General features: G+C 40.2%; 1 protein-coding gene across 2 annotated transcripts in view; it reads left to right on the top strand.

Annotated features, from left to right (window-relative positions):
• Positions 1-14996, top strand: part of LOC117440029 (sodium/potassium-transporting ATPase subunit beta-1-interacting protein 2) — a 98118-nt gene extending 83122 nt beyond the window's left edge. For both annotated transcript variants that reach the window (XM_034076235.1, XM_071201906.1), the window contains 2 exons: positions 6891-6951; positions 14911-14996. In XM_034076235.1, the coding sequence (XP_033932126.1) occupies positions 6891-6951; positions 14911-14996 (147 nt within the window). The remainder of the gene's footprint in view (positions 1-6890; positions 6952-14910) is intronic.
• The last annotated feature ends 7580 nt before the right edge of the window (positions 14997-22576 follow it).

A 22576-nucleotide genomic window follows, 5' to 3' on the forward strand; every position in this document is an offset into this window, starting at 1 on the left:
CACCAAATATATGCATGATGCAAAACAGAACAAGCAAGTAGTACTGCCAACACAGAGCGCTGTATTTGGGTCACTGAAGAGTCAACAGCCATGATACAGCTCTTTGAGGCTATGAGAAGGGAGGGGAATGTATACAATGCTATTGTTATGATAGATGCTGTGATTCTATTATTGATTTCTGATTAGGGCTGCACGATATTGGAAAAAACTGACTCTGCGATTTCTTTCCCCCTGCAATATATATTGAGATATGAAAACATACAGGAATTGAAGAAAAGACCGTTTTTTCCCCCTGCAAACCATCCTTTTTTGAAATGTAATGCTATACAATTGATATTTTTTTTAACTATATTTAACCGGATGAAGGATTTTAGTCACGGACGTCTGGATCTTAAGAGCAACAAGCTGAGCTAGCTCCATTAGCAGCGCCGAACTGCCCTGGAGAAACATATGAAACTACTTTATTCAGTGTTTTTACCTTTAATCACCGGGTCCGTTTGCTTTGGAGATTTGATTGTGATTGGTGGTTTGCTGTCACTCACTCAAGTTCCCCTGACATGAGAGCCGCGCAAGTTTTCCTTTTGTAGCAAGCAGCAAAATAATTGTAACATGACGTGTTTTTAAAAAATCGCACGTCCTGCGATGTCCATGCGCATATCGCGATTATCGACACGATATACATCGTGCAGCCCTATTTCTGTAAAGTAGGCCTACACCAGTTTTTAGCATCACATAGCTTTTTTTATTATCTCAGAGTCCGAACACGGTGTGGAATGAAAAAAAAAATTACATTTATTCGAGAAACTTTTACACAGGTTAGTTTACAGTAATATTCACATTAATCGGTCTGTTTATATTCACTGCTATGTAACTGTAACCTGAGAACCACTGAAGCTACAACAGTGCAACTTTTAAACGAAACCCCCCCCCCCCCCCCCCCCCATTTAAAAACAGTTCTTGTTGAGAAAAACAAGCACACGCCTTCTCAGGCATACCGGGAAGAAATGTTTGAACATTTTAAAGTAAAATGCTGCAATCTGGTGCACTTTAAGCAGAATTACTAGAGACTAGATCTAGGGGGTGCAACTCTAAACACCCATATGAAAAAGATCGGTTTGTGAGCATAACCAGTAACCTACCATAGCCAATAACAAGTAACGTATTTTATTTTTTTTGTTCATTCATATCTTATTTTACTATTTTATTTATGCATATGTTTGTATCTCTCCAGTTTAAAACGATATGTCTGGTTTACTGTCCTATAGTATACATTGGAATGATTTCAAACCTGTTTTATCCCAATAATTATAAAGGAGTGCCTTGGAAATATGTGTTTACATAAATTGTGATCAAAACGTTTGAGACCCACTGAGATAACTTAGATTAAAGTGAACTATCTAAACACTCAGAGTTCTTTACCTCACTGAGCTGAAGTTATCAGCCTCAGTCTGACTGGAGAGGACTCTCCCTCCACATCATTGTAGAAACATCTTCTTCTTCAGTTAGAGGAGCTAGCACCAGATGCTAATAACAACAGCGCTGGTACCGGTGCACCCTCCTTTTCTCCCTCGCTCGCTCCCACGCTCGCATTTTGGCTGTGAGCTGCGGGTGCCAGATAAGCCAACATCCCCCATTTTCATCACTTACAGCGCCCATCGTACAGGGCAAATGAAAAGTGTAACCGGGATGAAAAGGGTGTTACATTTACTTAATTATGAATGTTGTTACATCAAGGCCGAAAATTAGGATGAGCCCCAACGGTCAAAACAAATGTTTTCCCTCCCAGAGCTGTCAGCGCAGCGCCTCCACAGATCTGGGCCCGAGGCGAACATCTATAACGCAAGTGCGACGGGCCGGCCCTGGTCTCAGGTTACGCTGTAGGAAGTGTGGGTACAACGCTACATTTCCCGCCCCGCCGCAGTCATACAGTAGGCTACGGAGAGCGGCGAGAAACATTTCCTCAGGAATCGAAAAGCGGAACCGAAATTCACATTTCTAAATGATGCCGTTGGAATCTAAATGTTTTCTCGGTACCCAACCCTACTGTTGAGTGGATTGTCCTTTAATTCTGACCACACATTGATGTTTCCCTGAGGATGAATCACTTTAGTCATCATTTTAATGCAATGCCATCATTTACTAACTCTCTGAAAAATATGTTAAAAATACATTGTGAAACTAGAGGCTGCACCTGCAATGTAGGAATCCCACTCTGGAGTCATTATCTTTGCAAAGTTGTTCAGAACATTCTGTCCTAGCTCTGAAGGGAAAAACACATTAGACTAACTTTTCAGAAAGTCGAGAACATTTATGCTTGACACCGACAGTTTATCAACCATTCCGTTACTCTTTCCTGCCTTAGAATAATGCCACTAGCTTTTTGCCTAACTAGCTGCGTTGTTTATCATGCACCTGCTGCACAGTATTTTTAAGAAATGGGATAAAGACTGTCGTCATGCCTTCAAGGAAACTGTGTGTCACTGTGCACATAAAAGCCCATTAAAATGTTTTTTCTCTGATTGAGCGCTGTGAGGGGAAGTGGGGAAGTTGTACAGGTTATTGCATGTCAGACTGACCAGGGCAGGGATCCTGTTCGTGCTGAAGCGGCGCTATTTCCATTTCCACTCATCACACCCAGCACCTTCAGTACTGCCGCGGTAACTAGGTAACACTAATCCAAAGACAAAATGAAAAATGAACCTGTGTCAGAGCACACAATTGGGAGCAGCTCAGTTTAATTCAGCCCATCCGAATACAGACAGAAAATGGGAAGAAATGTTAGACAGACAACAGAGAGGAACAAGGAAGAAACCGAAATACATTTTGTACTGACACTGTAGTCAATTACCATTATGAACTGTTTATATAAAAAAAACTATAAATCAAAATGGTTTGAAACTACACTGAAAAACTGAAACGTTGACTATAATTAAATGTATTGTGTCAACAGATTTCACATAAATGTATTGGGTTGTATTAGTTGGTTGAAAGCAATAATATCAAGTTTAAATATTAGGCTCAACTAAATATTATTGCTTTCAACTAACCTAATACAGTTATGTGAAATATATTGACATAATACATTTAATTAAAGTCAACAATTCAGTTTTGTCAGTGTAGAAATGGATCAGAGTGTGTCCAGAAAGAAGAGCTGCAACAAGAAATCCAGAAAGAAGTTGAAGTGGAGAAACTCAATTTGTGAAAGAAGCCAAAAAGGCATTGAAAATTGGTCGAGAGAACTTTAGCGCTGATTAAAGTTAAGGTTTACTTCATTCAACACTTATAATTAATTAGAGTGTTGAAAGGAGGTGGAATATTCAGTTCAATTTCAAGAACTAAGAGTAACTGACATCATAAAAGTGTGATCATTTCTCAATTAAACAAATAAAGATGAAAACGGTGAAGTTTCCAGTTGAAGAACGTTATAAATGATCATAATGTAAACATTTAAGGAAATTGAGATTGAGTAATTATAATATTATGCGTAACATAATAATTTCACTCATACTTTGTCCCATACATAACTCTTGGTAAATGTTCACTTCCTCATATTTGTGTATTTCTCTCTGTGGAAATATAATAATCTAAAAGCTGTAACCTCCACTGCATGACTCACTGTCAGTAAAGTATTGTAGATAAGAAAATAAATAAATAAAGCTACTTTCGAGGTCAGAGTACAGCGCTGTGGGCTAAGAGTTAGACGGTGGTTTAGATTTTCCTGATAATAATCGTCATATCAACATCTGTTGTGGGGGGTTTTATGATGTACTTTAGATATGAAATATTTATTCCTGCACCACTCAAAATGATAGATGCATCAGGAAAAGTCTGAATATAACTGCAGGCACCAAAACTTCTCAGTGCCAGAACTCCTACAAGAAATGAGATAAGGAACACAAACCAATAGCTAATATCGGTATGTCTTATTTGGGCATAGGGAGAAGATCAAATCATTGTAAACAGGATATTATGTTTACATGCAGCAACACCAAAACCGAATACTTCAGCATCCAGAATATTAACAGGATATTGATGCGCAGGGAAATGCACTCCGTCACAGCTGATCAAACGCTCTCTACCGCAGGGCGGCACGGCTCTCTGCACTCTGTTCAGCAGTACCAACATATCTGCACCCCAAAGTCATTTCCAGAGGCAATGAGCCCGCAGAAGACACAACGGGCTCAGCTTTGACTGCATGTGACCGAGAACTCCTGAATGTCTTTCAAACAACATTTTTTACTTTGTGTCCTTTAATTGAATACTAATATAATTCTGGCTGGAGTGGTAGCGGACAGGGGAGGCTACTTCGAGGTTATCTTAGGTTTTAAAGGCAAGGCAAGTTTTTTTTAAATGGCACCTTTCAACACAAGGCATGTGCTTTGCAAAAATGAAAGACATTAAGAGCTTTAAAGGTCCCCTATTATACTGTTTTTCATCAATATATTATAGCTCTCAGTTATACAAAACATGTCTCTGAAGTGTTTGGCTCCAAATACCAAACAGATCATGCATTGTAGCATCCCATAAACCCCTCTGTTTCAGCCCTGTTTCAAAAGTGCTGATTCTCTGTCTTTTACTTTAGATGAAAATAAGGAGCCACTCCCCACGCCCCTCTGAGAGATATTTATATATATTTAAAACACAATGGTGCTCAAGGAGGAGATTCAGGTGATAAGGTGGGGTGGGGGCTTAACCATTTGGCTAATGGTTACACAAGCCAAAAAAACATTATGACATCACAAAGTGGCTAAAATCTGATCAGCCCATTTTCTTTTTTCCTGAAACACATGTTTATGTATAACAGACATGGAAAAGTGGATTTTGCATAGGTGACCTTTAAGGCAAAAAGAAAAGTCTTCATCCTGGATTTGAAAGATTGCAGGTTTCTGGGAGTTTGTTCCAGATATTTGGAGCATAATAACTGAACGCTGCTTCTCCATGTTTAGTTCTGACTCTGGGGACAGAAAGCTGACCAGTCCCTGAAGACCTGAGAGATCTGGATGGTTCATAATTTAGCAGGAGGTCAGAATAAACCATTCCATGCTTTATAAACCAGCAGCAGTATTTTTAAATCAATTATTCGACTGACAGGAAGCCAGTGTAAAGACTTCACAACTGGAGTGATGTGTTCTGAATAAGCTGCAGCTTTCTAATAGATTTTTTAGTGAGACCTGTAAAGACACCGTTACAATAGTCGAGTCTACTGAAGATAAAAGCATGGACAAGTTCTTCCAAATCCTACTGTGGCATAAAGGTATGCTGCTCGCTTGCTGTCAATTGCATTGAGATTTTACAGCCAGTAAAAGGTTGAAATAAACTTTGACCGGTGGTAATTTTTCAAAGCATATCTGATAAATAAAAGCCTTCTGTGTTACCCACATTGATTTTCTCATCACTGCTGATCCCCATGCTGACACTGGCAGCATTGTCTATTTGCAGTATTTGGCTCTAAGTACAGTCATCACCCTCTGAGAAAAACACTGTATTTATATGACTCATGTACTCGTCGGGAACAAGGAGAGATATAAGGAGGTGAATTAAAGGAAATAAACAAAGGAAGCTGAGATATTGGAGGAAAATAGAAAGAAACAGAAGCAGGAATGATATCGCAGAGAGGGGGTAGAAAAGGAGGGAGGAGAGAGGTGCTTTGGGAGCTGAACATTATTTAGACTAAATGAGGTCAAGACCTTGAGATATACCCTGAATCTTAAGTGTGTGTGTGTGTGTGTGTGTGTGTGTGTGTGTGTGTGTGTGTGTGTGTGTGTGTGTGTGTGTGTGTGTGTGTGTGTGTGTGTGTGTGTGTGTGTGTGTGTGTGTGTGTGTGTGTGTGTGTGTGTGTGTGTGTGTGTGTGTGTGTGTGTGTGTGTGTGTGTGTGTGTGTGTGTGTGTGTGTCTCCATGCAGTCAATAGAAAACCAACCAGGTCAATGTCATTTTACTTAAATCCTCCTTTGAATGATATTGCCTCTTTCTTCCAGGTAATGTGTTGGTTTAATGCCTCATACAAACACATCATTCACTTTCCGCCTGCGTCTTCCTCTCGTACCACATTGACTTCTCTCTCTGTCTCTTATTCCTTCTCCATTGTTGCGGAGTAATAAGGTCACTCGAAAGCCGACCTTACATTGACCGCTCCTTCCTGCATCGGGCACTTCCTACACGTCGCCTTGGAAACAGACAGCCAATGGCAGAGCAGATCATAGAGCAAAGGTGTCCTGCTAGTGCGGACTGCTATATCACTGTCTACATATTTGAATCCTTTTTGGTAACAACCGCAGCACGCACGCACGCACGCACACACACACACACACACACACACACACACACACACACACACACACACACACACACACACACACACACACACACACACACACACACACACACACACACACACACACACACACACACACACACAGTTAGTTACAAGGTGAGCCAAATAAAGCACTTTCAGAGAGGGCGGCGGCGGCGAGGTTTTCAGTTTGACTCGAGCAACAAATACAAAACTATCTGCCTTGACATCAAACAACACCGAAGCAATAAAGGGGGTCTGGAAATTCAATTTCAAAGATCGCGCTAATGTTCACCCACAGTGCCACAATCGACCAACGTGTGTTTTAAAGTTGTATGTTTTGAAGATGTGTATTAAAACAGTGTCAGGTTAACCTTGAGGTTGTCATTGAGGATACCAGACAGTCACCCGGCGTGTGTGTGTTTGTGTGTATCCATTGATTCAAGTGCTCTGTTTTTGAGGCTGTTCTGCCCCACTTACACCAACACCTGTTTTCACTGCTTTGTCCAACAATTTGTTCGATGTCCATGCTTTCTCTGCTCTCTGTTCTCACAAAGAAATCATTCCCCCTCTGTTTCTGCTGCTCTCTTTGTCTCTAGTTGATGGGGTTTATCTACGCCTGCTATGTGGTCAAGCTCATTTCGGAGGAAGAGGATAGCTGTAAGTACACAAACACACACATTTACCCACCCTGCATGTCTTTACTCATACCACTGTAAAATATACTGTTTCTATCTATTTCCTTTTCACTAAGTCTCGCCATTGTTTCTACACTGTTTCATTCTGCACATATGAAGTTTAAAGTGATAATGGAAGCAGCGCTAACATCCAAGTTCTTTGTCATTTTTTTAAAGTAGTTCCTTTTTTTTAGATTGAGGAAGAAAAAAAGCTCGCGCCCCATTTCCCAGCTAATTAGGCTTACAACAGCACAAAGAACTGGATGAAAAGCCTGTTTCCAGCTTGTTTGAAAAAGAACACTTAAATACGCCCTTCATGGCTTCACACATAACATTGTTCTATTAGGCTGTGTGGAATAGACGTGAAAAAAGACAGACATGAAAAAAGATAGACATGAAAAAAGGAACAATATTGTTTTTGTGTAAAGCTACTTGGTCCTTGTATTGTGAGTATGATAAGGAATAGTGCACAATCACACTGATATTCCTTCTATCATAACACTTCTGCGCTTTATACATTACATTTATGTTCATATTTTCAAACAGTATTTTCTTGCTTTTTGACATTAAAGAGGACAGGCTTTAAGGAGCGTTGGCTGGTGGTTGTTGGAGTGCTGACAAACGCTCCGCTTCATCTATTGCTTAAACTTTTGCTCTTATGTTTTTCATTTTGGAAAGGTCAATACAAGGCAAATCCCCCGAAACGCTTTAAATGTCATGTATCACTCTTACTACAGCCCTGTGTACTTGAAAATGTGACAAAAATGCAAGGACCTGCCGCCAGGGTTTCCATCCAAATTGGTTTTAATCTCTCGGTCAAACGGGAGAAAATCCAGGTAAAATATGATTTGTTTATTAGGCTAATGATAAACTATAAAATATAAAGAATAATGCCGAGCCACTGCATTACTGGTCTCTGCAACTTCAGACCGACCTTTTTGAAACACACACCCATCTTGTTTACAAAGGTCCGTCCCACCAATATGTTGAAGAAAAATATGTTTTCTATATAAGGATACATGGAAATGTCCTGTTATAATGTAATCCAAAATGTGTAGAGAAGTTGAGTTGAGCTCATTGGACTTTATTGTACAATCCCTTATAGTAATCGGCAGCTTCTGGAGGGGGCGATAGCTTTTTGGAGTCATCATCATAGACATTATACCCAAGAGATACTAATCCGACCGATTTTCCCGATCCAAAAAAATTGGATTTACCAATTAGATATATTTGATAAAGTAGTTTAAGTATTTGATATGTGTCATTCTCCTAATGCTAATACATTAATAATAAACAGGCTATATGAAGAATAATGCCTAGCCACTGCATTAATGGTCTCTGCGACTTCAGACCGTAACTCACCGAGCCCTTTTGAAAGTGGAATCAAGCCAAAGTGAATGCAATCTGTACATTCACTCCCTTGCCAGTGAAGCAGCAGGTTTGAGTGAAGCCATCTCGGACTGGAGGGAGTTTACTGACACTTGAAGTTGGAATTCAAAGTGAAACGTGTAGCCTCCAGCTCATTCATTTACAGTGACACACAGAGAAAGAGACGAGAAGAGAGAGTGTGTGAAGGAGTGCTCGGTAGATTCATGCTCGATCAAAGTTGTCTTTCATTCGACTTCATGTTCACCACTTTGAACCGCCATCACCAATCTACAGGCACAGGGGGAATCAAAAAGGGAGGGAAAGACCAACAAAAATGTTTCATTTATCTTTATTCAATGTTTTATCAATGCATCTAATCATCATTACAACCATTGGGATGAATGAAACGTCTACAGTCAAAGACTAGACAGTATCAATGAAGTGCAATACCAGTAACAAGTGGGGAAATGAGGCAAATCAACATGTTAGTGTTTTGAAGGCAGCGTGTTCCTTTGAGCATTAATTTAAATGAGCCCATTTACCTGAGGCCATCAGTTTAGTTATTCCATTAAAGTAGACGCTTTGCAGGAGAATCAATACGCCGCCATGTTTTATTCAACACTGAATTGAGAGTGGTCTTTGTGAACATATCAATATTGATAGGTGATAAATGAGGACTGAATCCATGGAAAGGATTCAAAGAGCTGAGAGTAGACACATTCTTATTTATTATTTGCATTTGTTATAAAACTGCAGTTCAATGCCGGGTATGGCCTTTCTACTGTGAGGTCACAGATACATTTTAAATCATCACAATGTTAACAAGTTAAAAGTCATGTAAGGTTGAATTTATCTCAACTGTATGGAGTATAATCAAGTTTCAGGGGTTATTCTGAGACGTTAGCACTGCATTTTAATACGCTTTGTGATGACAGGAAACCTAAAATGCCACTTGTTCTGTGTCTGAATAATTAATGTCTCACACTTATTATTTGGCCTTTGCTTTACTGTTGTATTTTGGCCCTTGGTTCTCGATACTGCACATTTTAGCTTTATTCGCAGCCTGAGAGTGAGAGCTTGTTAGAAATAAACAACCATTTCAGACTAGAGGAGTGCGCTGTGTTTCTATGCCAGAGTTCATTTGCTTAGTGACATGTAAAATGCGGCTTGATACATTCTCCCTGTAGCAACTGAAATATCTGGCAGAAGCTTTAAATGATAACCTTAGTTTCCCGTTTTAAGCGCATATTAAGACCATCTTATCAATCAGCTTCTCAGTGTGAGTGATGGCGACCGACACAAACACATTATTTACGGCTAAAGTTAGAACAATTTTTGGTGTTTCACATGAGAGATTTTAACCTTGCTTTTCTCACTTGTTCGGAAAGTATGATGTAACTAAAACTATCTCTGAGAGGATAGACCTTCGCCAAGGCCAAATACCTTACAATATTGACTAAAGTGAAAAGGATGTGTTTATTCAGGCTGTGATTTGGACTCCAAATTTGAATATGGGTTCTTCCTTGGCCCATGCTTCACCCTTAAACCAAGTTTAGTGAAAATAGAGCTTTTTCTGTAATCCTGCTGACAGAGACAAACAAATCAAAAACATAACATCCTTGGTGGAGAAAACAATGTGCAATATTTCCATGCAGTATGACATTTAAATGAAACTAAAGCAATGAAAGTTGTGTGATTGTTTTGCCAATGTTTGCCAGAACTTTCCAAAACAGAGTCCTGATGAAGCATATGTGAGTTTTAAGGGTTTAAACAAATACCTCAATTGTTCATTCAAAATGTAGCTAGCATAAACTGTCAGACTAAGACGGGTCGGCAACCTGCGGCTCTCTCTTTCAACCATGTTGCACGGTTGAAAATGTTTCGTATCTTGTATTTTGAGGTGATAATGTGACGCATAAATAAAAAACAAAACTGTTTTAATTAGGTCAACTAAAATATGCGTCACATCCTGCTCCGGTCCCGCGCGAGCGCCTTTTCTTGGAGGCGAATAACCTGACCCCCGGCTCGATGAGCGAACTATGGATCAATCAAAGAAGATAAAAGTATCGGAGGAACACAGGATTTAATTCTGCGTGGACAGAGTTATCTGCTTTCACAGCAAACGATGCTGGCTTACCGGTATGTTTGATATGTAGAGAGAAGTTGTTAAAGGTGCTGCAGCCTTTACGTATTGGAGGAGAAACACGGAAGAGGAAGACAGCTGACGATCTTCACTCATAATGCAATCAGTAAACTCTTTTTAGGGTGCAGCTATGTTTTATTTATTTCAAAGCGGGCCCATTTTAATTGTATTAATTTTCTTCAAGTGTGCAGAGGACTCCCCAAGTGTTGATTTATTTTAAAGTAGGCGTGTGTATTTTTTGTATTCTCCTTATAAGAGTTCTTTGTTTATTATTAGAGGTAAACGGTTTTCTATAATGTAATAAATAATAAATGCAAAACAACTGTAGTTAGTATGATGTAACAATATATACAACTTTATAAGCTATCAAGCTATCAAATATGTTTTGCGGCTCCAGACAAAAAAAATTGGTGGAAAAGGGGGCAAAATGGCTCTTTTGGTCAAAAAGGTTGCAGACCCCTGGACTAAGACAAGAATATTGTACATCTCACTCTCAAAAATGTGCAGAATCGAGAGCCAAGGGCCAACATACAACAGTAGCCAAAATACAACAGTAAAGCAAAGGGCGAATAATTAGTGCGAGACATTAATTATTCAGACACGGAACAAGTGGCATTTTAGGTTTCCTGTCATCACAAAGCTTATTAAAATGCAGTGCTACAAAGAAACGTCTCAGAATAACCCCTGAAGCTTGATTATACTCCATACATTTGAGATCAATTCAACCCTACATGACTTTTAACTTGTTAACATTGTGATGATTTAAAATGTATCTGTGACCTCGCAGTGGTTTTAAAGAAACACATTACGTTTTTAGGCCGTACAAATACTCAGAGGTATTTCACCACTATGCATGTTTTGGGAGCTAAAGCCAAGCACTGGGTAAGAGTCAGTGTCCACCCTCGAGAGGTCACCAGTCTATCACAGAGCTAACACATGCAGACAAACACATTCACACAACACGGGCGATCTTTTTTTTTACTTTGCACACAAATGGGCAAACATATTGTAAGCCACACCTCTCATTTTCCCACTTCTTCTCAAGGAACACATGTGATCAGATGGATTGAAATGAAAGGTTTGAGGCCGTCATTGAGCCTTGATGAATATGTACTCAATGGCAGCGTCATGTCACATGCATCATTTTCAATGTGACAAGAAGATAATTCTCTCCAGTGTGATTTTTGCATTTGTTGTAATCCTGTGTTTGCTGCTCCGTAAGTCCCTAACACGGCTTCGGGAAAAAGCTCTGCGCGATAATGCAGTGTGGGAGACCACACAATAATCAGGGAGCTTTGTAGGGAAATGTGCCTTGGGTGAAAACGCTAATACTCACCGAGGACCAATGAAGGTTTTGAGTTGCTGACTAAGCTAATTACACTGATAATTATTCTGTGCATGTGTGAACAAGTCTGTGTGTGATAAAGTCTGTGTGTGGATTGTGTGGTTGTATCAGTGTGTGGGACATGATCTCAGTGCTGCATAAATGTGTCAGACAGATTCATGTCAAACATCTGCCTGGAATCGTTGTCTGATCACTCTTTAAAGGGGCCCATTCATGCAGGTTCATATCTTTTCCGGTCCATCATTGTATTTTGTGCCTCTGACATGTTTACATGCTTTAATGTTCAAAAAGCTCTTTATTTGTCTCCTCTTGTCACCCTCTGTCTGAAACCAGAGCCCAGTCTGCTCTGATTGGTTAGCTGGCCGGCTCTGTTGTGATAGGTCTACCCCCTTATAGTTGTCCCGCCCCTTAGCGTATCACGTACAATGTGTTGGAGCGCTACACAATAGAAGCATGCGTGTTACATAGTGATGTCACTATGTTATGTAAACAAGGAGTCCAATGGAGGCGTTTCAGGCTGTGGGAGAGAAACTCCTTCTGGAGGGAACTTTGGGATTTAAGCCTTTGCAGACCATTTATATGCACACAAACCTATATGACACACTACATAGCGCCCTTTTAAATGAGTGGAGTCCTTTTTAAGTGAAACTGACAACTGGGAAAACCACAATCATTTTAAATAATCTCATCATTTATTCACTAGTCCAAAATTGCCATCAAAAGACATATTGGAGACATCTGACATGTGGTTTACCCTGATGAGATATACGAAGTTTGAAAATAGTAGCCTAGACACTAAACATCAAGCTTTTACATGATATATTATTAACACATCTAGAATGGAGAAGTGCATGTATTATACAGAAAATGTACAAGCCAAAAAACATCCCAAACATTTACCAAAAACCCTAAAAACTAAACTACTCTAATCCTAACTACTAAATGGCCTTAAATATGTATTTGATCAGTCTTAACATTGGTTCAACATAGGTAAGATATATTCAACACAGAATGTGGTCATACAAAATCAGAACATCTGTTCTTTTATAGATCAGACTGCAGTTTCTGGGGCAATTGTTCCTCTTCTCATTCGCTCGTTGGACAACCCCAGCACCCTTATGAATAACATCAGAATGTTTAAATGAGCCTCTATTCATTCTGACGAGCTTAGAGGCTTCAGTTCCTCTTGCGTCGGAAGGGTCGAGCATGGCAGAAAGTCTGCCGAGATTATTCGACTGCAGCATGAATCAGCTGGAAACCCTTAGCGTTCACACCGGGCCATTCTGCCACCAAAAGGATCCTCACAAAAGAAAGGCAGAGGCAATGTCTCCTCTGCATTGTCTGACTGAACAAGCTCAACGAGCACAATGATCATAAAAATATCACATTATTGCAGCAGTCGAGAAAACCGCTGATAGACAAAGAAGATCATCCGTTTGTCCCCGTCGTGTGGTGTAATCACAATTTCACATGAATGCATTAAGAGGATTAAGTGAGAAGTGTGAAAAGGCGTTGTGGCTTATGGTGACATTCTTTTACCCAACTTCGACAGAATTAAAGAAGAAGATTATTATGTATGAACAGATAGATTGAAGATGATCAGTTTGTTGGTCCGATTCACTAAAGCTTGGTTTCTGTTTTTTTTTAAGTTGTTTTCTTTAGGTAAGAAATATACGAAAAATAAAATGTACTTGTCTTCTATAGATCTTAAACTATTATATATACTTTTCCTTTTCTCCAGGTCATTTTTCATTGCTTACAGTTAGTTCAAAATGCAGCTCGCAGGCTGAACACTTAGAACTAGCCGTCGGTCTCCTCATATGGCCCGCTCTTGCGTCCCTCCAGACGAAAATATCCTGTTGATTACATTTAACGCACTTCATGACTTTGCATCCAGTTAGTTCGGATTTCTTTTTTTTCTTTTTCGCTCAAATCCTCAAATATCGGCCACCCCTGGCTCCAAATCCAAAAACAAAAATGTATCGCTGGCTGGTTAGCTTAGCTTAGCATAGAGGCCACACATAGGGGTAAACCGTAAATCATCATGACTCTGTTAAAGATCAAATCTGCCTTTATCTGATTTACTTACATAATATTTAAGTTTGTCAAATTTGGTTAAAAACAAAAGTATAAAAACATTTGTGAGATGGGAGCAAAAAAAAGTGTTGTTATTGAAAGCGGGTGAATACAGCTATATAAAGACAGACAGTAAACAAAAAAAAGTGTTCCTTTTAACATTAAAGCATGTACACACTTCTATTTGAAACCAAAAATACAAGTATGAGACATAAAGCATGATATTGTGTCATTTAAGGCGAGTGACTGTATGTTCTGAAAGCCAAGAAATGAAAAATTGAAATATAACCGCACCATTACATATTCATGTGTTTTATTTATGGTATTTTAAATAGAGGCATAAACAAGCTAATTAGAGTAAAAGGATGTCTATGTTTGGTTTCCACATCAGTTTGGTGTTATATCCCTGCTTCTTGCCGACTTAAGGCATACGTAAAGCTACTTTTATCTCTACAGTGACAGCCAAATACCACATTGTACTTGACGCTAGGAAACCTCACTCAATAAATAAGAAAGTGCGCTTCTGATCAAGGCAAGGAAGTACCCTTTTATGAGCTCTACAACATCAAAGCCCAAATATATATAAATATACATCATGGCTTCCTCTCTTCAAAAGACCAGGCACTCTGCCTCAGTCTGAGGAAAGCAACCACCTGCTGGCAGCCGCTCAGCCCGAGAAACTGGCGAGCCATCCTAGATAATTTAAGAGTTAAGAGTATTCTCAAGGCATACATATACCGCTCCATAAGTCCTCTTCAAAATAGAATTACATCTGAGTCACATTGTGGTACAGTTGAGGCAACATTTATTTTTGAATCATTTGAATGCCAAAATCTGCCATTATCTAGTCAGAGCAGCAGTGATTAAGGTGGTGTTTCCGGTAGACAATGTACCGTAGAGACGTCTGTTGGTGTAGGAGGCCCGATGCAATGAATCATCTGTGGTTGCAGGCTCCCAGTGGATAACCACCAGGATTTCTCTAATTGGTGCTTTGTCTTTGTTTTGTGCAGTTGATTTTATAGGAGGGTTCGACTCGTACGGCTACCAGGGCCCTCAGAAGACCTCCCACCTTCAGCTACAGCCCATGTACATGTGAGTATAGCTGAAGTCTGTGTACTCATCTGTAATCATCATCTTTTTATCACATAGGCACAATATTAGTCCCACTTATTATAATACGTGCATGTTTTGTGTTTCTGTTTCTCACATCCTTAAACCCTCTTAAATCCAAACCCGCTATCAACAGCAAGCATCGTTAGGGGACGTTTCTCTGGTTTAATATCTGGAGTTCTGCAGTGAGGCTGATATTAGCGCATTCTTGCCGCATCAGCGTAAGTTTTTATCATGTATCAGCCCAGGTCTCTCCTAGACTTTTATCGCTCCCTTCACAAGTGGAAAATAAATGTGTGGTGTGTGAGAAAAAACAATTCTCGCTAAAACTGTTCATCATCAGCTGTTAAACCCAAATTAACTGAAAAGGGCATCTTCCTGATGTAATCCTTGTGTGATTTGGAAGCTTTTATTTGTAGTTTACTACAGTGATTTCCACAGACTCAAAACAAACAAATGCCAGTTTGTCAAGATCTTCAGCTTTTCTTAGGCCCCGGAAGCCTGCTAGGATAACACAAAAGTAGGCTGAGTCCAGGCTTAGACATCCCAACATCAATCTGAATGCACTAAGCAAGAAAGCAAAGTACACGGGTACAAACAACAAACAGGAAATACGACTGATCACCTGCAGGAGACAGGAGATCAATAACTGTTATTAGAGGAAAGAGCGGGGGCAAATTAGAGCCAGAGGCAGACGGACAGAGAGAGAAACTGGGATCAAGATGGGCGAGACTAGTAGATAGGTAGAGAAAACACAGAGTGATGGATGAAAGGTAGGACTAAACAAAGAAGAAAGGCAATAAAGGGCCCCTCTGTAGTTTTAATGCGCATGGTTGCATCTCTCTGGCCTTGGCCACTTTGCTTTCCTCCATGCGTCTCCACTCCGCCCGGTGTTTCCTGGACTCCTCTATGTGCTGCGGAGTGGCTCTGACCTTCTCCAGCCTCAGCTGCCTCTGCACCGGATCCTCATCGTACCCCTTCCTGACACGCTCATCAACCAGGAGCTTCTCTGTCTCAGCTGTACTGTGTCTGCTTCAGCGTCTGAAATGGTTACCTTTGAGACGTCTATCCCCACGGCAACAACCTGCTTCCCCTTGTGCAGCAGGGTTTTGGGGGCCGTGAAGTCGACAGGAAGCTTCCCTTTCTTCCTCTTCGGGATCTGATTCTTCCTCTCCCGGCGCTCCTGCTGTTTCTGCTGCATGACGCGCTCTCTCTCCTGACTGATTTTCTCAGCCATTTTCACCCGCTCCTCCTCTGCCAGTTTCTTCTTAGAGAGCCGGACTGCGGCCTCTCTAGCTGAGCGGGATCCGCCCGGGACCGCTGCAGTTGCATCAGAAAGGCTATCTGCTGCTTCATCTGGATGAGCTCCCTCTCGCGCTCCTCCTTCTCCTCCTCCGTGCTGCGCTGCAGGTGACGCTGCAGGCTGATGTTCACCTTCTTCAGCTTCTTAGCGGCCGCTCGCTCAAATTCCCTCTTCATCTGGCGGTTATTCTCCTCCAGGATTTTTACCCTCCTCCCGCTTATATGTTTCTTCCTCCTGTTGTTTTCTACGGTCCTGCTCTCGAAGCTCCATGCGGTACTCTTTTAATCTGCTGCATCACTTTTTCCCCTCTTTGGGTCCGGTCCCCATACCGGACGTTGATGCGGTCGAGCTCCTCAGCCAATCTGCCGTCTTTCCTCCGGAGTCTCCGTTCCTCTTTTATCTCAGATACCTGTTGCTGTATCCGTAACAACTGCTGCTCTCCGGCTGCCTGAGACTGCATGAGTAACAATCATCTCCGTTAGTTCCTCAAACTTGCGGTTATTCTCCTCCAGCATTTTCACCTCCTCACTTGGTCAATCCCACTTCTGACACCAATTGTGAAGCTGACAATTGAGCGGCCCGACCAAGCAAGGAAGCAGAACGTCCAAAATACAACCCGGTGTGGGCATTTATTAAGTCATGAACGCATGACACACAGCCTCAATCCTGCTGTTTCTCCCTGACCACAGCCTGCAGCCACACGGATCTCACACACACTCTCCCACACAGCTAAACCCAGAGCCTAAATGCTCAACCCAACAGGACACAGGTGAGGGGGGAGGAGACACCACAGAGCACCAGGTGCACACAATCAATGGCAACAGACATGGGGAAAGGGGAACACATTTCAAAATAAAATAAACACTAAATAATATAAACATGTGCGCATATGCAAGGCCCGAAGCCATCAGTGACAAAGTTACCTTCGTCACACAGGGTTGCAAACACTAAACTGTTCATATTTGCTTAAAACATGTTAATACAAAAGCAATCTCTTCAAACAATGGGTCTATCCTTACTTTGGAAAAATGGGCTTAAGTTTGTTTTTTAATATGAGTTGTTTTCTTTCTGTGGGGGCAGAGGCTTTTGTCGCCGCTCACTGCTGCTGCACAAAAGAAGAAAGATAATGCCGTTTTAATTGTATTATTAGAACCAGTCTGGATCCAAGCTTTATTACAAACTGTGTAACCTTAATGCACTCGTGCACAGGCACAGGATCCTCAGACATGGCTGAATGGAAAAGGAAATCTCTTTTCAAGGTCTCTTTTGTTGTTTGTTTTGGTTTGTTTCGTATCAATGTATTAATTATTGGCTAAGTGAAACCATATAGACAACTAGACAACTCTCGGCATTTGCACATTTAAAGTAGACATATTGAAGCAATTTCAAATTGTGCTTACCTTTTCATCTCGCTAGTGCTCTCTGCAACTAAACTGGTTGTTGGCTCATGTTTTATAAGTCTATTTATTATTCATAGAAGCACTTAAATACTAATTTCTTTTTCGGAATAAAAAAGAATGGGCAGTCTATTTTGATTAGTATTCCCCAAGTAGTTTGCCAAACTAACACCACCAAGATAACAGGCACATTTGTCCCATTACAGTATGTCCCTTTTCATTGCCTTCACAACGTGAGAGGCAGTATTAGCATTCATCCTGCTTTGCCTTGATGACATTTAGCCAAATCCAGCTTTTCACTGATAATTACTTATTTCTTTGTTTGTGTGTGTTTATTCGAGAGGCTCATTAGAAAAGCACCGATGGAGACTGTACTAAAAGAAAAATGCCTCCTTCCCAACCCCATGTAACAGAAAGAAAGAGGAAGCAGTCCAAAACAAGAGCAAGAAGAGGTTATGAAATATAAAAAGAGAGGGACAAAGATTTGGAGCAAGGCAGTGACAGTAAAAGACAGAAGGAGAGAGTGATGGCAGAGAGAGAGCGAGCGAGAGGGACATTTTGAGAGATTTTACTCATTAAAAAGAGGAGCACAACAAGGGGAGATGGCATTAATCAAGCTCTGAGCTAATGAGGCATTTACTCATTACCCTGAAATAGAGAGGCCAAGGGGGAAAAAGAAGGGAGGAAAAAGGGGAGGGGGGAGAGAACGGAAAGAGAGACCAAGGCATGAATTAAAGAAGTAAGAAAGAGAACAATATGGAGGGAGGTGACAGTCAAGTATAGGTGTGATGGGGGGATAAGTGGGGCAGGTAAAGACAGAGTGAATACGCAGTGTAGAAACAGATAGTATTGATGTAGGAACTAAAACCTTTGGCTCTATTTAAAGATCTGCCATTTGGGGTCTTTACTAGAATTAGTCGTAGTAGTTGAAAAGGCTCTGAGCTTTCCAATGTCTGGGATGTGTTACCCCTTAACTCCTCTATACTGCAGTTGTTTAATGATATAGTCCGCGTGGAAATGTACTTTAAAGTGGGTTTTTGTCTCATTGGGGAGATTATTCAATATTATGTATTGATTTAAGTTAATGTATAATATCAATCACACAGTAAGAAAACCTTAGCTTGCTAGAGGACTTGATAGATGAATAAAAGTCAAACTAAGTTTAATCACTATTTTGATGCCTTGGTAAAAATGATGTATCATCAAGGAGAAATTAGCAAATGAAAGGAAAGTCATTTTTGCTATCGGAGTGCTTTTAAAAAGCATCAAGGCTTTTCATTAGACTAATGGCAAAGCAGTGCAAGAGAAAAACAAGTGTGTTTAATGCATTTGTGTGTGTGTGTGTGTGTGTGTGTGTGTGTGTGTGTGCACACACATTGCATGGCCATCTGTGGAGTGATCTATGTCCCTCCTTGCTAAATGGAGTTGTTAATATTTGCATTATTTAAACCAAGACATCTATAACTCATGTATTGTGAGTCTTTCAGGCTTTTAGAATGTAAAATTGTAGAGGAGCCCAAACAAATACCCTACACAGCACATTACTGCAGCAGGGCTTTCTTTGTGCTCTTTCTCTGCTGCTGTGAAGTGGAACCGAAACAACGAAGGAACAAAGATGTGTTTTTATTTACTCGTGTTGCAGTTCTTTGCCGCTTCTGGCTGTTGTTTCAAGTTATCTCTGCCAGTGATGGGACTGCTCATGCTGTGGTGGACAGGCTGAGCAAATAAAGAGAAAACAATGTTTTTGTTTCTGTAGAAATAACAAGACTCAGATTGTACACAGATATTATAGTGTCTCTGTGTAGCCTCACTGAGGAACAGCTAATTGCTAATGTGGCAGGCTAGGCTAGGCAAGACAAGTTTATTTATATAGCACCCTTCAACACAAGGCAATTCAAAGTGCTTTACAAAAATGAAAGACATTAAGAGCATTAAGAAACATATTATAAAATGAAAAGAAACACTCATTTAAAAGCAATGATATAAAATGACATTTAAAAACACTCATTTAAAACGATAAAAGCAAAGATAATAAAAGTTACAGTGCAGTTTAAGATACGAATATATCAATTAAAAGCAGCAGCAAAAAGAAAAGTCTTCAGCCTGGATTTAAAAGTAGTCAGAGTTGCAGCGGACCTGCAGGTTTCTGGGAGTTTGTTCCAGATATTTGGAGGATGGCCATAAACTAAATCAATCAATCAATCAATCAATCAATCAATCAATCAATCAATCAATCATGGCAGTACTAGATTGAGGGCTATTACCAGGACATTAAAGTCATTTTAATTAATCATGTGTCCTTATTCTAAGATGTAGACATATTTCACAGGGCTTGCTGTTGATGCTTTAAGAAGTTATAATCCATCAGTATCCATCAGTCTGGACCAAAGACATTCCATATGTGGAGCCATATGCCAGTGCGGCTAATAACCCCCTAATGTTTGCAACATTTACAATAATGCATCTCTCTTTTTAATGGTAGCTATAGTTTTGTTGGCATTGTTTTTGCTTGAGGAGAAATACACCAGGGAAACCAATCATGAGTTTGCTGACTAAAACCTTAACAGTATAATTTAAAGGTCACCTATTATGCAAAATCCACTTTTTCATGTCTTTTCTACATAAACATGTGTCCCCTCTGTGTAAAGAGATTCTGAACGTTTCAGGAAGAAAGACCCCCTCTCTTTTCGTCCTGATCCATTTATATAACAACCTGTCTGAAAATGAGCTGATCAGATTTTGGCCATTTACAATTTACACACAGCATCTATTGCACGTCTGTCCGTCCTGGGAGAGGGATCCCTCCTCTGTTGCTCTCCCTGAGGTTTCTCCCATTTTTCCCTTTAAACTGGGTTTTCTTCGGAAGTTTTTCCTTGTACGATGTGAGGGTCTAAGGACAGAGGGTCTAAGGACAGAGGGTGTCTTATTGTCATACTGATATTCTGTACAAACTGTGAAGACCACTGAGACAAATGTAACATTTGTGATATTGGGCTATATAAATAAACATTGATTGATTGTTGGCCACTTTATGATGTCATAACGATTTTTTGGCTTGTGTAACCATTAGCCAATCACCAACCAAGGTAACACCCCCCACCTTATCACCTGAATCTCCTCCTAGAGCACCATTGTGTTCTTTTTAACCAAATCTCTCTCAGAGGGGCGTGGGGAGTGGCTCCTTATTTTCATCTAAAGTAAAAGATGCAGAATCAGCACTTTTGAAACAGGACTGAAACAGAGGGGTTTATGGGATGCTACAATGCATGATCTGTTTGGTGTTTGGAGGCAAACACACTATGAGACATGTTCTGTATATATCTGAGACCTGTAATATATTGATGAAAAACGGTATACTAGGGGACCTTTAACCCTTTGGAGTCCTGGGCTAATTTGGCCGTTTTCACATACTTTTGATTTGTCTTACTAAACCCCATTAAGAAATGTTTGGCATGTAATGTTTGGTATTTTTTTTAAGGACAACCTCACCTATATACCTGATAGTTATTTTGTCATTTTGAGATACTATATGAACATTTTGGACCCAAAATCACAAAAAAACGTAAAAACAGATTTTGAAAATGATATTATTTTTCATATAGGTAACACAAACATACACAACGAAACCATTTGAAAGCTGGAAATATATACATGGGATGTCACTATGATAATGTGAAAGTTTGATTAGGTAGCATGAACCTATATACAAATGTTATGAACAAATAACAGGTGTATCCATAGGCTTTTTTTCCTCATTTCTCAAGTTCTGTCAACAGTGACACAGTAGGCACAACAAACATTTAAAAGCTTAAATAATGTACATGTGATTTCATTCTGATAAGGCAAAAGTGTTATTATAAATATAATACAAATATATATATACACATTATGTACAAAATCTGTTTTTTCTGTCTTTATCTGTGCCACGCTTCAAAGCAGTTTCTGTCAACTACGACACAGAGGGCAACATCACAGGCTCCTCCTCCTCCTCCATGTCAAAAAACAAGCTTAAAGCTTGACTCACGTTCAGAGTTCTCTTCATCATAGTTGAATCTTCAAAACTCTAAATCTAACTATATCTAAATTCTCAATGTTTGTCTGTCACTTTACTTCAATCGCAGTCTCCCGCCGTCTCTCTTGTCTCCCGCCGCCTGTCTTCGTATATCTTGTCTCTCTCCATTTCCCGCCGTCTCTCTTCGGTTCCCGCCGTCCCTCTTCGTCTCGCTTCGTATCACTCCGTTTACCTGATTACCTCACCCCCTCCTGGTAAATACATCCTGTTGAGCAGAATCTACAGTTTCCAGTATTTTCCGTTTCGTAAAATGATAAAATACGGCGAAGATATTAAAATATGTGCTTCCATTATTCATACTTTTGAAATATCTGTATTAACTTTATATCATCGTATCTCCGTGTTACTGGGTTTTTTGCATGAAACAAAGACTGGGATATAGTTTCAAGCCAGTACTTTCGACAGAAAACACGGCAATGTTGTCCGGCTGTTGTTTTTATGCGGCACCGGCTTGAACAGGTCATGTGATCTGATCACGCCGCGTGACGGTCGACTCCAAAGGGTTACGTTTCTAAACCTCCAATGACACCACAGCACAAAGCCTCTATCTCTTACAAAGAATCTCTAAAACGTTTAAAAGATTTTTCTCAACCTCTCTCTGGTTCCCGTGGCCTCCTCCCATTTTCCTTCTCCCTCTGTTATTGTCCTCATCATAACCCTGCCTGTGAACGATTCACATCTAATCTGAGTGATCCTTGATCAATGGAATTATAAGTCTGGGATCTATTTTTAGCTCGGTTCAAACCTTTTTTCTTCCTCTTCCATCTTATACAGACCTTTATATGACAAACACT

Source organism: Pseudochaenichthys georgianus, chromosome 24 (genome assembly GCF_902827115.2).
Source record: "Pseudochaenichthys georgianus chromosome 24, fPseGeo1.2, whole genome shotgun sequence".
In the NCBI taxonomy this organism is placed as follows: domain Eukaryota; kingdom Metazoa; phylum Chordata; class Actinopteri; order Perciformes; family Channichthyidae; genus Pseudochaenichthys; species Pseudochaenichthys georgianus.